The sequence below is a fragment of the Electrophorus electricus genome, chromosome 22, assembly GCF_013358815.1.
Source record: "Electrophorus electricus isolate fEleEle1 chromosome 22, fEleEle1.pri, whole genome shotgun sequence".
Classification (NCBI taxonomy): domain Eukaryota; kingdom Metazoa; phylum Chordata; class Actinopteri; order Gymnotiformes; family Gymnotidae; genus Electrophorus; species Electrophorus electricus.
The window spans coordinates 11,871,354-11,886,535 of record NC_049556.1 but is presented as its reverse complement, the minus strand read 5'-3'; the positions used below and the strand labels follow the sequence as shown (position 1 = coordinate 11,886,535).

The 15,182-nt window shown below is 46.2% G+C and overlaps 1 protein-coding gene across 2 annotated transcripts in view; it reads right to left on the bottom strand.

Moving 5' to 3' along the window:
- LOC113590876 (pleckstrin homology domain-containing family G member 1) overlaps positions 1 to 10,636 on the bottom strand; it is a 39,105-nt gene extending 28,469 nt beyond the window's left edge. The window contains exon 1 of one of the 2 annotated variants that reach the window (XM_035521365.1): positions 10,430 to 10,636. Coding sequence is in view for 1 of the 2 variants with exons in the window: in XM_035521364.1 (XP_035377257.1) it covers positions 4,350 to 4,359 (10 nt within the window). In the remaining variant the exon portion in view is untranslated. Of the gene's footprint in view, positions 1 to 4,349; positions 4,603 to 10,429 lie in introns of those variants that run through there. The other variant, XM_035521364.1, reaches the window with a different exon arrangement.
- Between the last annotated feature and the right edge of the window lie 4,546 nt (positions 10,637 to 15,182).

The following is a 15,182-nucleotide window of genomic DNA, read 5'->3' as shown; positions in this document are numbered from 1 at the left end:
ATTACTATTATTACTGTTATTCATATCTTATATTACTATTATTACTGTTATTAATATACATTACTGTTATTCATATCTTATATTACTATTATTAATATACATTATTACTGTTATTCATAGCTTATGTTATATTCATATTCTATGTTATATTACTATTGTTACTGTTATTAATATGCATTATTAGCGTTATTCATATCTTATGTTATATTACTATTGTTACTGTTATTAATATGCATTATTATTAGCGTTATTCATATCTTATGTTATATTACTATTGTTACTGTTATTAATATGCATTATTATTAGCGTTATTCATATCTTATGTTATATTACTATTATTGGTGGTGAGTTTCTAATGTAAAATGCTTTGGTAATATTGTACTTTGTGCAGTCATACCAATAAGGCCATATTGACTGGACAGAGAGAGAGAGAGAGAGAGAGAGAGAGAGAGAGAGAGAGAGAGAGAGAGAGAGAGAGAGAGAGAGAGAGAGAGAGAGTGTGTGTGGGGGGGGGGGGAGAAAGAGAGAGAGAGAGAGAGAGAGTGTGTGGGGGGGGGGGGGGAGTGTAACAGCATGGAAAAGTAGCTTTGGAGATATTATAATCTCCAGAAATAAACATCACTGATAAAAGTAAAGGAAAACAACCCAACCATTATATGAGAGAACGAGAGAGAGAGAGAGAGAGAGAGAGAGAGAGAGAGAGAGAGAGAGAGAGAGAGAGAGAGATGGAGAGAGAGAGATGGAGAGAGGTCATTAGTCATGCCACAGAATTCCTCTGTTCTCTCTCTCCCTCTCCTTCCCATCCTCTCTCTCTCCACACACTCTCATCTCTGACTCCGCCCCCTTATCTCTCGATCTGGTTCTAATGACTCAGTCTTGTTCATTTTACTATAAAGAATCTGGTCTCTCCTCCTCTCTGCTGCGCGCACACACACACACACACACACACACACACACACACACACACACACACACCAACAGGAAGCACACTGTCTAAAATGTCCAGCATGGTATTCAGCTCCTTATTTATTATAGATGTTGTACAGTTCTACAGAGCGGAGGCAGCCTGGCTGGGTCCAGACATGCTTCCTACGGTGGCTCAGAGGGAACAGTATTTTGACAGCTGCTTGGCCTTTGTCCTCTGCAATCTTCCAATACCAAGTCCACAGGGCTGCCAGGACAGTATGTCCAAGACTGCCAAAGACTAAGACAAGAAGCTGACATTTAAATCCAACAAGTTCAGTGCCAATTGTAAACCAGTAGAATCCCCCCCCCCACACCGATCCCACTTCCATCCGCATTACAGCTCTCAACACACACTTACCAAATGACTGACCAAACATCAACCAGACATGTCAACGACTCAAACAATCAACAGAAGCCAAAAACAAAGCCACCGGAAACAAAACACCAATGAAACACTGAACAAATACCAACTGAACAGCAACCAGATGCCAACCAAACACCAAACCTCACCCTCTTACCAACCAAACATCAACCAAGCGCCAGTCCAACACAAACCAGACGACAACCAAGCACCAGTCAAACACCAACCAGACGACGACCAAGCACCAGTCAAACACCAACTAGACGACGACCAAGCACCAATCAAACAACCAGATGACCACCAAGCACCAATCAAACACCAACCAGACGACGACCCATCAAACACCAGCCAGACAACCAAACACCAACCAGACAACGACCAAGCACTAATCAAACACCAACAAGACAACGACCAAGCACCAATTAAACGCCAACCAGACGATGACCAAGCGCCAATCAAACACCAACCAGACGATGACCAAGCACCAATCAAACACCAACCAGACGACGACCAAGCAAACAACAACCAAGCATTAATCAAACACCACCCAGACGACAACCAAGCACCAATCAAACACCAACCAGAGAAGGACCAAGCACCAACCAGACAACGACCAAGCACCAATCAAACACCAACCAGATGTTGACCCATCACCAAGCAAACACCAAGCAGAGAAGGACCAAGCACCAACCAGAAAACGACCAAGCACAAATCAAACACCAACCAGATGACAACCATGCACCAATCAAACATTAGATCTCATGCTTACACTACAACCAATTGCTAGCTAATTGCCATCGTATCACCACTGGCTTGTTATGAAGAGACTGGAGTCTTAACAGCCATGGCCTGAAACAGCAGCTCCTGACCGGTGGCACTGGGCATGTGCTTGAGAAACACACACTCACACACTCACACATACTCACACTACAGGAAACACAAACTGGCGAGTTTCACCATAACTTATCAGGCTGGCATTGTGAGAGATGCAGAGAAGCAGAGACATGGTGAGCTTTAATGTGCCCAGCTGCGCTTTCCACAGTACTCCGGGAAACTCACATTTTCACTATTACAGCACCTGCTGCAGAAGTGGATACAACACATTTCTAACAGTCAACGTGTGAGGGCATGTTTCACACATACTCATGTGCTACAGTCACATTACTGACAACCAGGCAGAAAGAAACTAGCCCAAATGAAGCATTTAGCTAAGTAGAAAAACTGTATTTCACACAAAGATTGTTATCTACACACACACACACACACACACACACACACACACACAAAACAATGATGACAGATGTGGCAATCCCGAGTAACAGAAACATCCAGAGAAAGAAACGGGAGAAGCTGGAGAAATACCAAGGGTTGAAAAAGTAAACAGGAGAAGGTTGAAGGTTCACACCAGTGGTGTCAGGGGTCCTCGGGGCCATGGCCCCTAAACTGGAGGAGTGGCTCCAACAGATCCCAGGAATGACAACACTGACCTCAGTCCAGACTTTAATCCTAGGAATGGCAAAAACACTTCAAAGAAGGCCCGAGTGTGAGGAAGGTAGCACACTCGCATGCAAACACACAATGAGCTGGAACATCTGAGATGCTCGCGCCTTTAAAAAATGATTGGTTAGAGAGTTTGTGTATATGATATCATGAGAGGAATCTTGTCCAGTTGGTTTATCTGTGATATTGGTATTGCTGAGAGCAGTGATAACTCACTAACAAGACACATCATGCTACCTTAGTGCGAACTTCAACACACTACCGTAGTGCTAACTTCAAAACACAGCCTTGACCGAGTGACCTACTGCTCTGCAGATTAGATTTCAGTGAGACAAATTTGATCTCTGTGAACCTTACACCTTCTCTAGAAATAGAACATATCTGACTGGCACATACTCAAACAGGCGCACCCAAACGGACACACACACACACACACACACACACCCTCCTGAACACAAAGGTACACACACTAATGCAATGTTATGTGCACATAACACAATGTGTGAAGGTGTGAGAGAATAACCTGGCCTGACACACTCCCAATGCCAAATCTTTTAAACAAAACTGTTTAGGGTCACACTGACCTAAATCAATCACATTTATTTAATAACACACTGATCAATACACACACCCACCCAACATACCCATGTACTGATCAGTGTTATTAAAAATATAAGATTCATTTAGGTCAACGTGACACTGGACAATTGGGAGTCTGTGAGGTCAGATTCTCTCACTCTGTCTCACTCTCTCACCAGATGTCCCATTGGGGCGCTGGCATTGTCTAAAGTGCTTCTGAATTGCTATTATCACCACCAGGCTACACCCCCCCCCCCCACATGCACACCCCCCACGGGAGACTAATTTAGGTCAGGGTGGGTGGGGGCATAGAGGGGTAGATTGATGATATACATTCTTCAAGACAAAACAATCCATAGACAGCAGAGGAGCAACCACCACACACAAACACACTCAGCTGAGGAGACACACATCAGCGCCTGGAGTCTAGACGCCAACCACATACAACAGCAGCACACCACCGGCATGCAAGCAAATCTGCTCAAGTGTGCCAGTCTCACTCCTCTCTCTCACACACACACACACACACACACACACACAATAGCAGCTTCGTTCTAACTGTTTAACAGCCAACACACACAAAACTCTGTCCATTCACAACCTGCCAACATGCACACACTCACTAACGACTAGTTTCGACTGCCTACACACACATCACGTCAGTAACAGAAGTGTTTACAAGCAGTTGCCCTCGCTTTGTCCCTCACACACACACACACACACACACATGAGCAAAACCTTGAAGTTTTTCCTCAAACAAGACTGAATAGTTCTAGCAACACATACGTTCCCAAAGCAAGCGTGAGCGTCTCCAACCGGCCAGCTCCAACCCAGCCGTCCACAACCATTCAGCAAGTGCTTACCAAAACAGACCGTGTGAGAACCGATGTGAAGCGTCGTGAGGTAGTAGATGTGTGTGGCTGCGTGTGTGGCTGCAACTCACCTGTTGGCATGACAGCGTGTGGCTGCTGTGTGCTGGGATTCCTACGCTTCACATAACACACTTAGTATTCCAGTCTCAGACCAGTTCAACTAATCCTCCACTCACTCAGACACACACATACACACACACACACACACACACACACACACGCACGCACACACTCAAGCTCAATAATCCCCTGGTTTACATACACACATGCTCTGATCCGTAGCAGCTGGAATGAGACTCTCTCTGTCCCGATGTCACTGGCAGACTGAGAAATGCTCTCTCTCTCTCCCTCTCTCACACACACACACACACACACATACACACACACACTCACCTCATAGCTCCGCCCCACCACCATGGCCCCGCCCCCTCTAAGCTTTCACAGAAATGCTTTCTCTCTCTCTCTCTCTCTCTCTCTCTCTCTCTCCCTCTCACTTGCTTTATCTTCGGCTCTGTTTCTTTCTCTCCCTCTGTCTAGCTCTCTTTTTCCTTTATTCCAGTTCTCCCTCCCTTTCTCCTGGTTTCGGTTCCCTCGGTGCACCTCTCTGGTCAGACTGCTTTCTCAAACTCTTCTGTCGCACATGTAACTTTACTTGAAAAAAAAACCAGCATAAACTTTGGATTTAAAAAGTGAAGGAATGTGTGAGTACACATTTGTAAGGATGACAGCAGGAATAAGTTAGCTGGTTCCCAGTAGGCACCACCCCCAACACACACACGCACACACACTCACTCTCTCTCTCTCTCAAACAGGTTTTATCTCTGATCAGTAGCTGAACACTCCACATAAAGACCCCCTACTGCAGTTCCCACGTGAGCTGTGACCCCTCCAAGCCAACTCCAACACACTCGCACACACACACACACCAGCTCTAACACACACAACAACCCCAACACACACACCAACCCAACACACACACGCCACCCCAGGACACATGCGCTCATATCCCCCCAACCCATGTACACACATTCACCAGCTCCAACATACACACACACACAAACACATGCCAACCCCAACACACACACACACACGTGTGTAGTGTCAAGCACAGGATGTAAAAGCTGTGTGTGTGCATGTGTGTGTGTGTGTGTGTGTGTGTGTGTACACTGACAAGCACAGGGTGTAAAACGCTGTGTGTGTGTGTGTGTGTGTGTGTGTGTGTACACAGACAAGCAGAGGGTGCAAAAGCTGTGTGTGCGTTTCTGTGTGTGTGCGCGCGCGCGCATGTGTGTACACGTGTCTCTGTGTGTGTGTGTGTGTGTGGTGACAAGCACAGGATATAAAAGCTGTGTGTGCACATGTATGTGCGTATACTGACAAGCACAGGGTGTAAAAGCTGTGTGTGCACGTGTGTGTGTGCGCGTGCGTGTCTGTATGTGTGTATATTGACAAGGACAGGATGTAAAAGCTGTGTGTGTGTGTGTGCACGTGTGTTTGTGTGTGTGTGTGTGTGTGTGTGTACTGACAAGCACAGGGTGTAAAAGCTGTGTGTGTGTGTGTGTGTGTGTGTGTGTGTACTGACAAGCACAGGGTATAAAAGCTGTGTGTGCGTGAGAAGCACAGGGTGTAAAAGCTGTGTGCGCACGTGTGTGTGAGAAACACAGGGTGTAAACGCTGTGTGCGCGTGTGCCTGCACTTGTGTATTAATGTGTGTGTGCGTCTGTCCGTCCGTCCATGTGTGTGTGAAAGCTGTAGGGATTTCGGGGTCTGAGATTTAGATTTAGTTTCAGTGAGCTGGTGAGAGCACTGTTCATAAGTAATCACTACAGAGGAACAAGCTATAACAAGCTCTCACTCACACACACACACACAGAGCCTTAGAGTGGTCAGTCTAACAATACAAGTACGTAACAGCTATTCATACCCAGTGACCCAAATAAAACAAAACTCAGGACCTCTGCATGCTGACTCACACACACAGACATATACACACACAGACACACACACACCTTTTATTCTGCATTTCCATTGCACTGGTTCTCTTTCTTACTGCAGACCGCACACACACACACGCCGACCAGATGCACACACACACAGACCAGATGTACACACACACACACACACACACACACACAGACCAGATGTACACACACACACACACAGACCAGATGCGCACACACACACACACACACACAGACCAGATGCGCACACACACACACACAGACCAGACGCGCGCGCACACACACACACACACACACACACACACACACACACACACACACACACACACACACAGACACACACACACAGACACACACACAGACACACACACAGACCAGATGTACACACACAGACACACACACACAGACCAGATGTACACACCCACACACACACACATTCGTACACATGTGCACATGCATACGCACACACTCAATCTTACAGTCACACACACTTAACTACCAACTTAAATAAAGTTTAGTTAAACGCAACATATTCAGCTGGGACGTGACATATGACCAGACATGTGTCTCTGCTGTAGAGAGACACAGACAGAGAACTCAGCCAACACTAATAATATTTATCTCCATTTACAAGTATAAGTACACTATAGACATAAACAAAAAGACATTCATCTTAATTAAGTAGAGTATTCACAATCCTGACTCTCATACACACACCACATGCATAAAACATACTTATACTTGCCAGAGGGAATAAAATATGGCAAACACACACACACAAGTTGGAAGTGAAGTGCAAATGTTGGCATGGCAACCCTTTGGGCTGGGGTGAAAGAGGGTTACGAGAGAGAGAGAGAGAGAGAGAGAGAGAGAACATTTAATAGCCAGGTGATGTGGTAAGAGGGTAAACCCTAAACTTCAGCGTGCACCCATACATGGAACTGAAAAGATGGTGAATCACACGCGTAAACCAACCCAAAGTCACACGCGTAAACCAACCCAAAGTCACACGCGTAAACCAATCCAAATCACACACGTTTGACAATATTGTTATTGTTTTTGCTTCACTGCAAAATTGTTATAATGATCATATATTTACATTTCTAATATGAACTTTGCTGAACTACTGGGCTGTAAAATAAGTAAAGCTCTTATGTGTGTGCAGCTGTGTCTAGTGAGGTGTGTCTGTCTGTCAGTCACCCCAGTAAAGCCAGTTTATTGGTTTGGTTTTGGTAAACAACTCTTATACGAAGTTCCATCATTTCTGTCCTATCTACACAAATCTTTTGCATGAACTCTGTTCAGTTTTAAGATGTTAACTTACCTCAGTATAACTGATGTATTTTAGTACAGTTTGTGTTATATTTTCTACATTCTAAGCACCTGTTTTGGTCACCTTCAATTGGGTAGTTTTGAACATTCATTTACACTGATGTAGCTGTGTTACTCATCTCTCTCTCTCTCTCTCTCTCTCTCTCTGCACGTCTCATCTCTCTCTCTCTCTCTCTGCACGTCTCATCTCTCTCTCTCTGCACGTCTCATCTCTCTCTCTCTGCACGTCTCATCTCTCTCTCTCTGCACGTCTCATCTCTCTCTCTCTCTCTCTCTCTCTGCACGTCTCCTCTCTCTCTCTCTCTCTGCACGTCTCATCTCTCTCTCTCTCTCTGCACGTCTCATCTCTCTCTCTCTCTCTGCACGTCTCATCTCTCTCTCTCTCTCTGCACGTCTCATCTCTCTCTCTCTCTCTGCACGTCTCATCTCTCTCTCTCTCTCTCTGCACGTCTCATCTCTCTCTCTCTCTGCACGTCTCATCTCTCTCTCTCTCTGCACGTCTCATCTCTCTCTCTCTCTGCACGTCTCATCTCTCTCTCTCTCTGCACGTCTCATCTCTCTCTCTCTCTCTGCACGTCTCATCTCTCTCTCTCTCTCTGCACGTCTCATCTCTCTCTCTCTCTCTGCACGTCTCATCTCTCTCTCTCTCTCTGCACGTCTCATCTCTCTCTCTCTCTCTGCACGTCTCACCTCTCTCTCTCTTTGCACGTCTCACCTCTCTCTCTCTCTGCACGTCTGATCTCTCTCTGCACGTCTGATCTCTCTCTGCACGTCTGATCTCTCTCTGCACGTCTGATCTCTCTCTGCACGTCTGATCTCTCTCTGCACGTCTGATCTCTCTCTGCACGTCTGATCTCTTTCTCTCTGAACGTCTGATACCATCATGTTTGAACTGTTCGTAGGCCATAAACATTTCCATTTTAGCCAAAGATTATGCTAAATCAGAACTACATGGATCCGTACGCTCTGACCTAGACCTTGTATTTAATGTTATTTATTATGTGAGTAAACACTAAAAAATGTGAGTAAATTCATGCTAATTCACATTTAAAACATATAATGGAATTATTCTAATTCACATTTAAACACATAATGGCATTATGCTAATATTTAAATGAGTACATAGATTGGCACACCCCCTCCACTCCAGCCCTGGTATTAACAGCTACTGACATTCAGCACAATTCATTGTTTTACTGGCATGACATATTTGTTCAGTTTCTTTAGTTCACAGACATTAGTCTGTGTCTGTGTGTGTGTGGGGGGGGTCTTGGGCTCTCCTGCTTTGTCTAAATGTCTGACAATATGTACAGTACGATGTGCATGAGACCAGTGAGCGTCAAGGCATATTCACTTTTACAACTTAATAGAAGTAGGCGATGGTGTGTGCGTGCGTCTGTGGTGCACGCTCTGTCACTCCAGAAGGAGAGCATTCCCATGGCAACCTATATCTGTGATGTGTGTCAGTGAGTAGTGGGCTTAGGTATAATACATGCATTTAACACATGCACGCACAGACACGCACACACACTGGTCCTGTGCTGCCTCACAACCCCTCCTTCTTTATTTTGTCTGGCAAAAAACCCTCAAACTAACAATAAAACAATAATATGATACACAATAATATGATAAAGAAGCTGAGCATCATTTCCTGTCTGTCCTTTTAAACCCACCTGTCACTGTCTGAGTCCTGGAGTTAATTATGTTTACCGCATTACAAGTGGTGTTACCGCCTGGTGTTTCCGCCTGGTGTTGAGGTATGGCGTTTCCGCGTGGTGTTGAGGTATGGCGTTTCCGCGTGGTGTTGAGGTATGGCGTTACCGCCTGGTGCTGAGGTATGGCGTTACCGCCTGGTGCTGAGGTATGGTGTTACCGCCTGGTGCTAAGGTATGGTGTTTCCGCGTGGTGTTAAGGTATGGTGTTTCCGCGTGGTGTTAAGGTATGGTGTTTCCGCGTGGTGTTAAGGTGTTATGTGGTGTTGTGATGTGGTGTTGCACTGCTACCATGTAGTGTTACCACGTACTGTTGCCATGGAGTGTTGCATGTGTTACGAAGCAGTAGGTTTTGTATGTTGTGTAAAGTATGGAGATTCCCACATCACCCTCTGTGATACTGACTGTGTGCATGTGTGTGTATGTGTTTGTGTGTGTGCGCGTTAGCATGAGAAATGATCTTCAGACTCAGATCATCATCCCATTTCACAGTGTGATCAGGAAAGGCCAGTGACGCTTCCTCAGACTAAAAGACAACAGAAACAGCACAGACACACACACACACACACACGCACACGCACACGCACACGCACACAAGCGCACACAAGCATGCGCGCACATGCACATGCATGCACGCACGCGCACACACGATTCCACCAGCTTAACCAGCCACAACACAGCTAGTAGTGTAGCTCCCTCACGCACTCACACACACAAACACACGCATACACACACCCATATAGAATGACCATATCTGTTCTCCCAGTCAAATTTTAGGTTTTTACACAGTGTGTGTGTGTGTGTGTGTGTGTGTGTTTATATGGTATGTGTTTGCATGTGTGTATACTTGTACAGTCTGTGTGTGTATAACTTCAAAACCAGAGAATCACTTAAGAAACAGTACTGCACAGCCAACAGTGCAGAAAGAGCTGGAATTAGTGAGCAAAAGTCACAATACTGAAGTACGCAAGCATTAGCCAAACACTAAACTCAGAGAGAGAGAGAGAGAGAGAGAGAGCAGAAAACAACACAGTCTATACTGGCAAATTTTGGCTTATATGACCACAAGTGATTAGCTGCCAATCATCTGAGCATACGTAATAAAGACTGCATGCACCTACACTTGGAAGTAAATGATGAACCTACCCCTCCAGTCCTGGGGTTAACACGCTTTTCTCCGGAATGCTATCCCGGACAGTAAAATCCTTTTTAAGTTGAATTCCATGCTCGGCCGGTTCTCTGTCCCTGACGCACACACTCCCCACGAGCTACTGCTACTGCCGTGCTGAACAGCTACCACGTCCACACCTCTATGAGATCAGCACCCAGAGAGAGAGAGAGAGAGAGAGAGAGAGAGAGAGAGAGAGAGAGAGAGAGAGAGAGAGAGAGAGAGAGAGAGAGAGAGAGAGAGAGAGGGAGAGAGGAGAGAGAGGGAGAGGGAGAGCACATCCTGACCAACTACTAATTCAAAACTGTGACACTCCACCCTAACACACACCTGCCTGGAATATCTGGATCATGACCAATGCTGCAGGCAACAGAGATTATATGAATTACAAGAGAGAGAGAGAGAGAGAGAGAGAGAGAGGAGAGAGAGAGAGAGAGAGAGAGAGAGAGAGAGAGAGAGAGAGAGAGAGAGAGAGAGAGAGAGAGAGAGAGAGAGAGAGCGCATTTTGAAGTATGAAAGTATGCATGCATGAGGATGGTGAAAGAAGAGAATTAAACAGACAGAGACAGACAGACAGCGTTTTTTTGGGGGGGTTAGTCTTTAAAGAGGTTAGTTTGTCTTGCTCTCTCCCTCACACTCGTATGGACAGATGAAATAACACTGGGGAATGATATGATTTGTGGCGCTTCTCTGTCCCCCTATATGTAACACACACACACACACACACACACACACACACACACTACTGCAAATAACTGAGGCATGTACGCGTGTGTGTGTGTGTAACCCTATCTTCATGCTTAAGTGTTTAACAGTCCGGTTTCATGGTCTAAAATCAGTGGCATTGTTTGCCCTGCTGAAACACACACCCCCACCCACCCACGAGTAAAAGGAAAGTCCCTTCAGTAACGTCCAGTATTCACTGCTAGTCAACACTTCCTGAGATTCAAGTGCCGATTGTGTGAAGTGGCGGTAGGACCAATGCCGCCCTCACACACCTACACAAAATCCCTCTCACTCTCCGAAAATACGAACATTCCTGCATCAGTAAGAGCTTCGCTACTCAAACGTGTGGTAATGGCGTGATCGTTACGAGACTGAACTAGGACCTGTTCCCGTCGTCAGGGTTTGAGATAAAACAACACAGCTGAAGGTAGAGTGTACAAGCAGCACCTCCCACTACTCCACCTGGTCTAACCCCAACACGACATTATACGCCAACACAGGTGGGTGTACTGTGTGCAAGCTCCACCCACGTACACGCTCAGCCGGAGACCGAGCGGTTATGGCCGTCTATGAGCAGCAACGCAAACTGGTGGAGAAACTGGTCCAAACTGGTGGAGAAACTGGCCCAAATTGGTGGAGAAGCTTCGCCAACAGAAGTAAAGGTCGAGACTTGTTGGATTGACTCGTGGCAGGGGACTCTGGGAAAGGTCATAGGGAGGGCTGTGAGCTGCAGGTCTGTCCTGGATGGAGGACTGTGGTAAGACTACCAAATGCAGGGGAATTCAAAGGCAAACTCATAGTGACATCACAGCATGCACACAAAGGAAAGATAAGAGGGCGGGGCATCGCCCTCTTGGCCGTCCTGATTGGGTGTGACTCATGAAATGTCATGAGTGACTCAGCAGTTATCCAGTGGGAATCAAGGCCAAGCAACAGGTCAGACTCCGGTGTGAGCACTCAGATCACAGCACGCATGACTACAGCAGCTGCACAGTTTCCATAGAAACAGGAAACCCTCACGTCCTGCTCCGGATATTTAGAGATTAGGCAGCAAACAGGATATGACATCACCCACTGGAGCAGTGAGTAAAGTGCAGTAATCAGAGTCGACTAAGGCAGAATACACACACCTTTATCTACACATCACCCAGCTGGTTCATCTAGGCCTAATCACAGCATGGTCCTTTTCATAAGGAGTACTTGCTCACGGGGCTGTTCAGTTGTTTCTCCGACAGCTGTGCGGATCAGTCGTTCCTGAACATTATTGGTCTGGAGTTGATTCTAGATATTATTATTATTATTATTATTAACAACAACATTTATATAGTGCCTTTCTCAAAGTCAAGGATGCTTTACAGACAGATATCAGCTTAGCTTTTACAAATCACTCACACACACCAATGAGAAGCAGCAGCCAGTTTACACACAGTGAACTCTCTATCGGAAACCACAGTGTACACTCAGTCGGAAACCACAGCCCCCACGGGGACTGCACCGTGAGGTGGGGAGGGGGAGGGGACAGAGCACCAACCACCACTGGACACACACATATCCAATCAACCCAACCTAACCTAGATGTGGCATTTTCATCTGGAGTTGAGAGGCTGTGTGGAGTTTGGAGTAGTCTCTCCTCAAGAGCATGGAAGAGCCCGTGTCCATACGGGCACGCACACACACACACACACACACACAATCCCAACACCAGTCCAGAAGAACTGGGGTCTAGCACCAGTGATCTTCTAAACCTGGTAATTAAGTCGACTTTCAGCAAGAATGTTCCTCAACAAGGCAGGACCCTGAGCCTCCAGGAATGGACCTCCCTGCACTAGATCATACACAGTACCAATTTTAAATACACTGTGGCCTTATATGCACACACACAGAGGTTATAAATATACAGTGGTCTTACACACACACACACACACACAGAGGTTATAAATCATACAGGTCTACACACACACACACACACACACAGAGGTTAATAAATATACAGTGTCTTACACACACACCACACACACACACCGTTATAGATACATAGTGGTTAAGTCAGTATTGGGGAGTCCATGCGTTCGTTATTAAGCTGAAACCACAGTCACCAACACAGCTGAATTTTTCAATCATGTATGGGTGTGTGTGTGTGTGTGTGTGCTTATGCTCCTGTGTGCACAGTAGACACTGGTGATATTGGGTCATGCTTGTTGTCAAACAGCTGTGTGAGTGGGGAAAAGTTTAATCAAAATGAACTTTTGTTTGAAGCCTTGCCCAAATACACATGGACATCAACAGTGTGCGAGTGTTACTACTAACACACACACACACACACACACACACCACATACACACACACACACACACACACACACACACACCAGACTTCCATAATGATGACAGCACTGCAGGCTTCATCACAATATGCAGCCAAGCCACCAAAACAGCCCTACAGTCACTCCCAGAAACACAGCCCTAGTCACTCCCAGAAACACAGCCCTACAGTCACTCCCAGAAACACAGCCCTACAGTCACTCCCAGAAACACAGCCCTACAGTCACTCCCAGAAACACAGCCCTACAGTCACTACCAGAAACACAGCCCTACAGTGACAATTACAAGGCAATTTAAAAATTCCTTAAGAGTTTACAATCAGCCATAAACAGTATCCACTAGTCAGCAGGGCAGTCACTCATCTGGAACACGAGCTAATTCTGGCATACTCGTAACACCCGTAATTTAACTCAGAGTCCTAAAGGAGAGGAGACTTTTCTAATCCATATGTGAACATTAGTTGAAGTTACGTGCACATTGTGCATATGAATCAGTTGTGGTTTAAAAGTCTCTCCCTGCATCTGTGCTCTGTCCTGGTTCTGCAGTCCTGGGGTGGATGAGAGCGAAAGTGTGAAAGGGAGAGGGAGAGAAAGAGAGGGATTAGTAGCTTCTATAGGAAACATTTTCATCCTTCATTGTTGGCTGGACGACCAAAACTGTTAAACATGAGAGGACATGTCAGTGAGGTGGAGGGTTATCTGTGCTTTAGCTCTGCGCTAACACATTAACACACACACACGCGCGATCACACACGCACACGCGCGCGCACACACGCGCACACACACGCGCGCACACACACGCACACACACACGCACACACACACGCACACACACACCACACACACACGCACACACACACGCACACACACACGCACACACAGATAATTGGGCCCAGGCTGTAAAACGATAAGTGTGAATGTGTTAGGACATGAAGAATGTCTTGACACAGCAAGAAAGAACACAAAACCAGACGGCAGACGAACGTGTCAGTCAACCCGGAGGACAACAACACCCACCCGCAGACACACATGCAAACCGCTGGGCTTCATCCACAGCAGCTACCCAGCATGCCAGAGTACACGGGCTCCGTCCTGACCCATAGCAGGTCTGTCACAGCCAGGAACAGAAAGGACCCATTACCATTTTGAGAAACTACAGTTTTGGAAAGTGTACACACGCGCGCGCACACACACACACACACACACACACACACACACACACTGTCTACACCACAAGATGAAGTTTATTATGAGATTACCCAACATCCCGTGGCTCTACAGGGTGTTTAGAAGTAATACTCAGTTCTCTGGTGCCATTTCAAAACATGCCCGTCTCTCCCCTGGGTCCAGTCCCCAAGCCAAACACCGACGAGGATCCACAACATCACAGACTGCATGGACATCACCATCACTGTCTGGCCAGGACGGACAAACCGACCACACGCGTGTGGAAAAAAGCTATTGTCCCTGCCACTGTTTTCAACATCCTGGAAAACGTCTCTAGTGACTGTGGTGAACACTGGTTAAGAAACGCAGAAGACCCCTAAACATGGAGGAATATTTGACTCTTAAGTGCCTGTTAATACCACGTGTAAAATAACTGACTAAATTCAGCTGAACTGTCCTCCATACTGGAGTGAGAAGACAGGAACACAGTAACGTTGTGTAAACAACGTTATGGGCCGC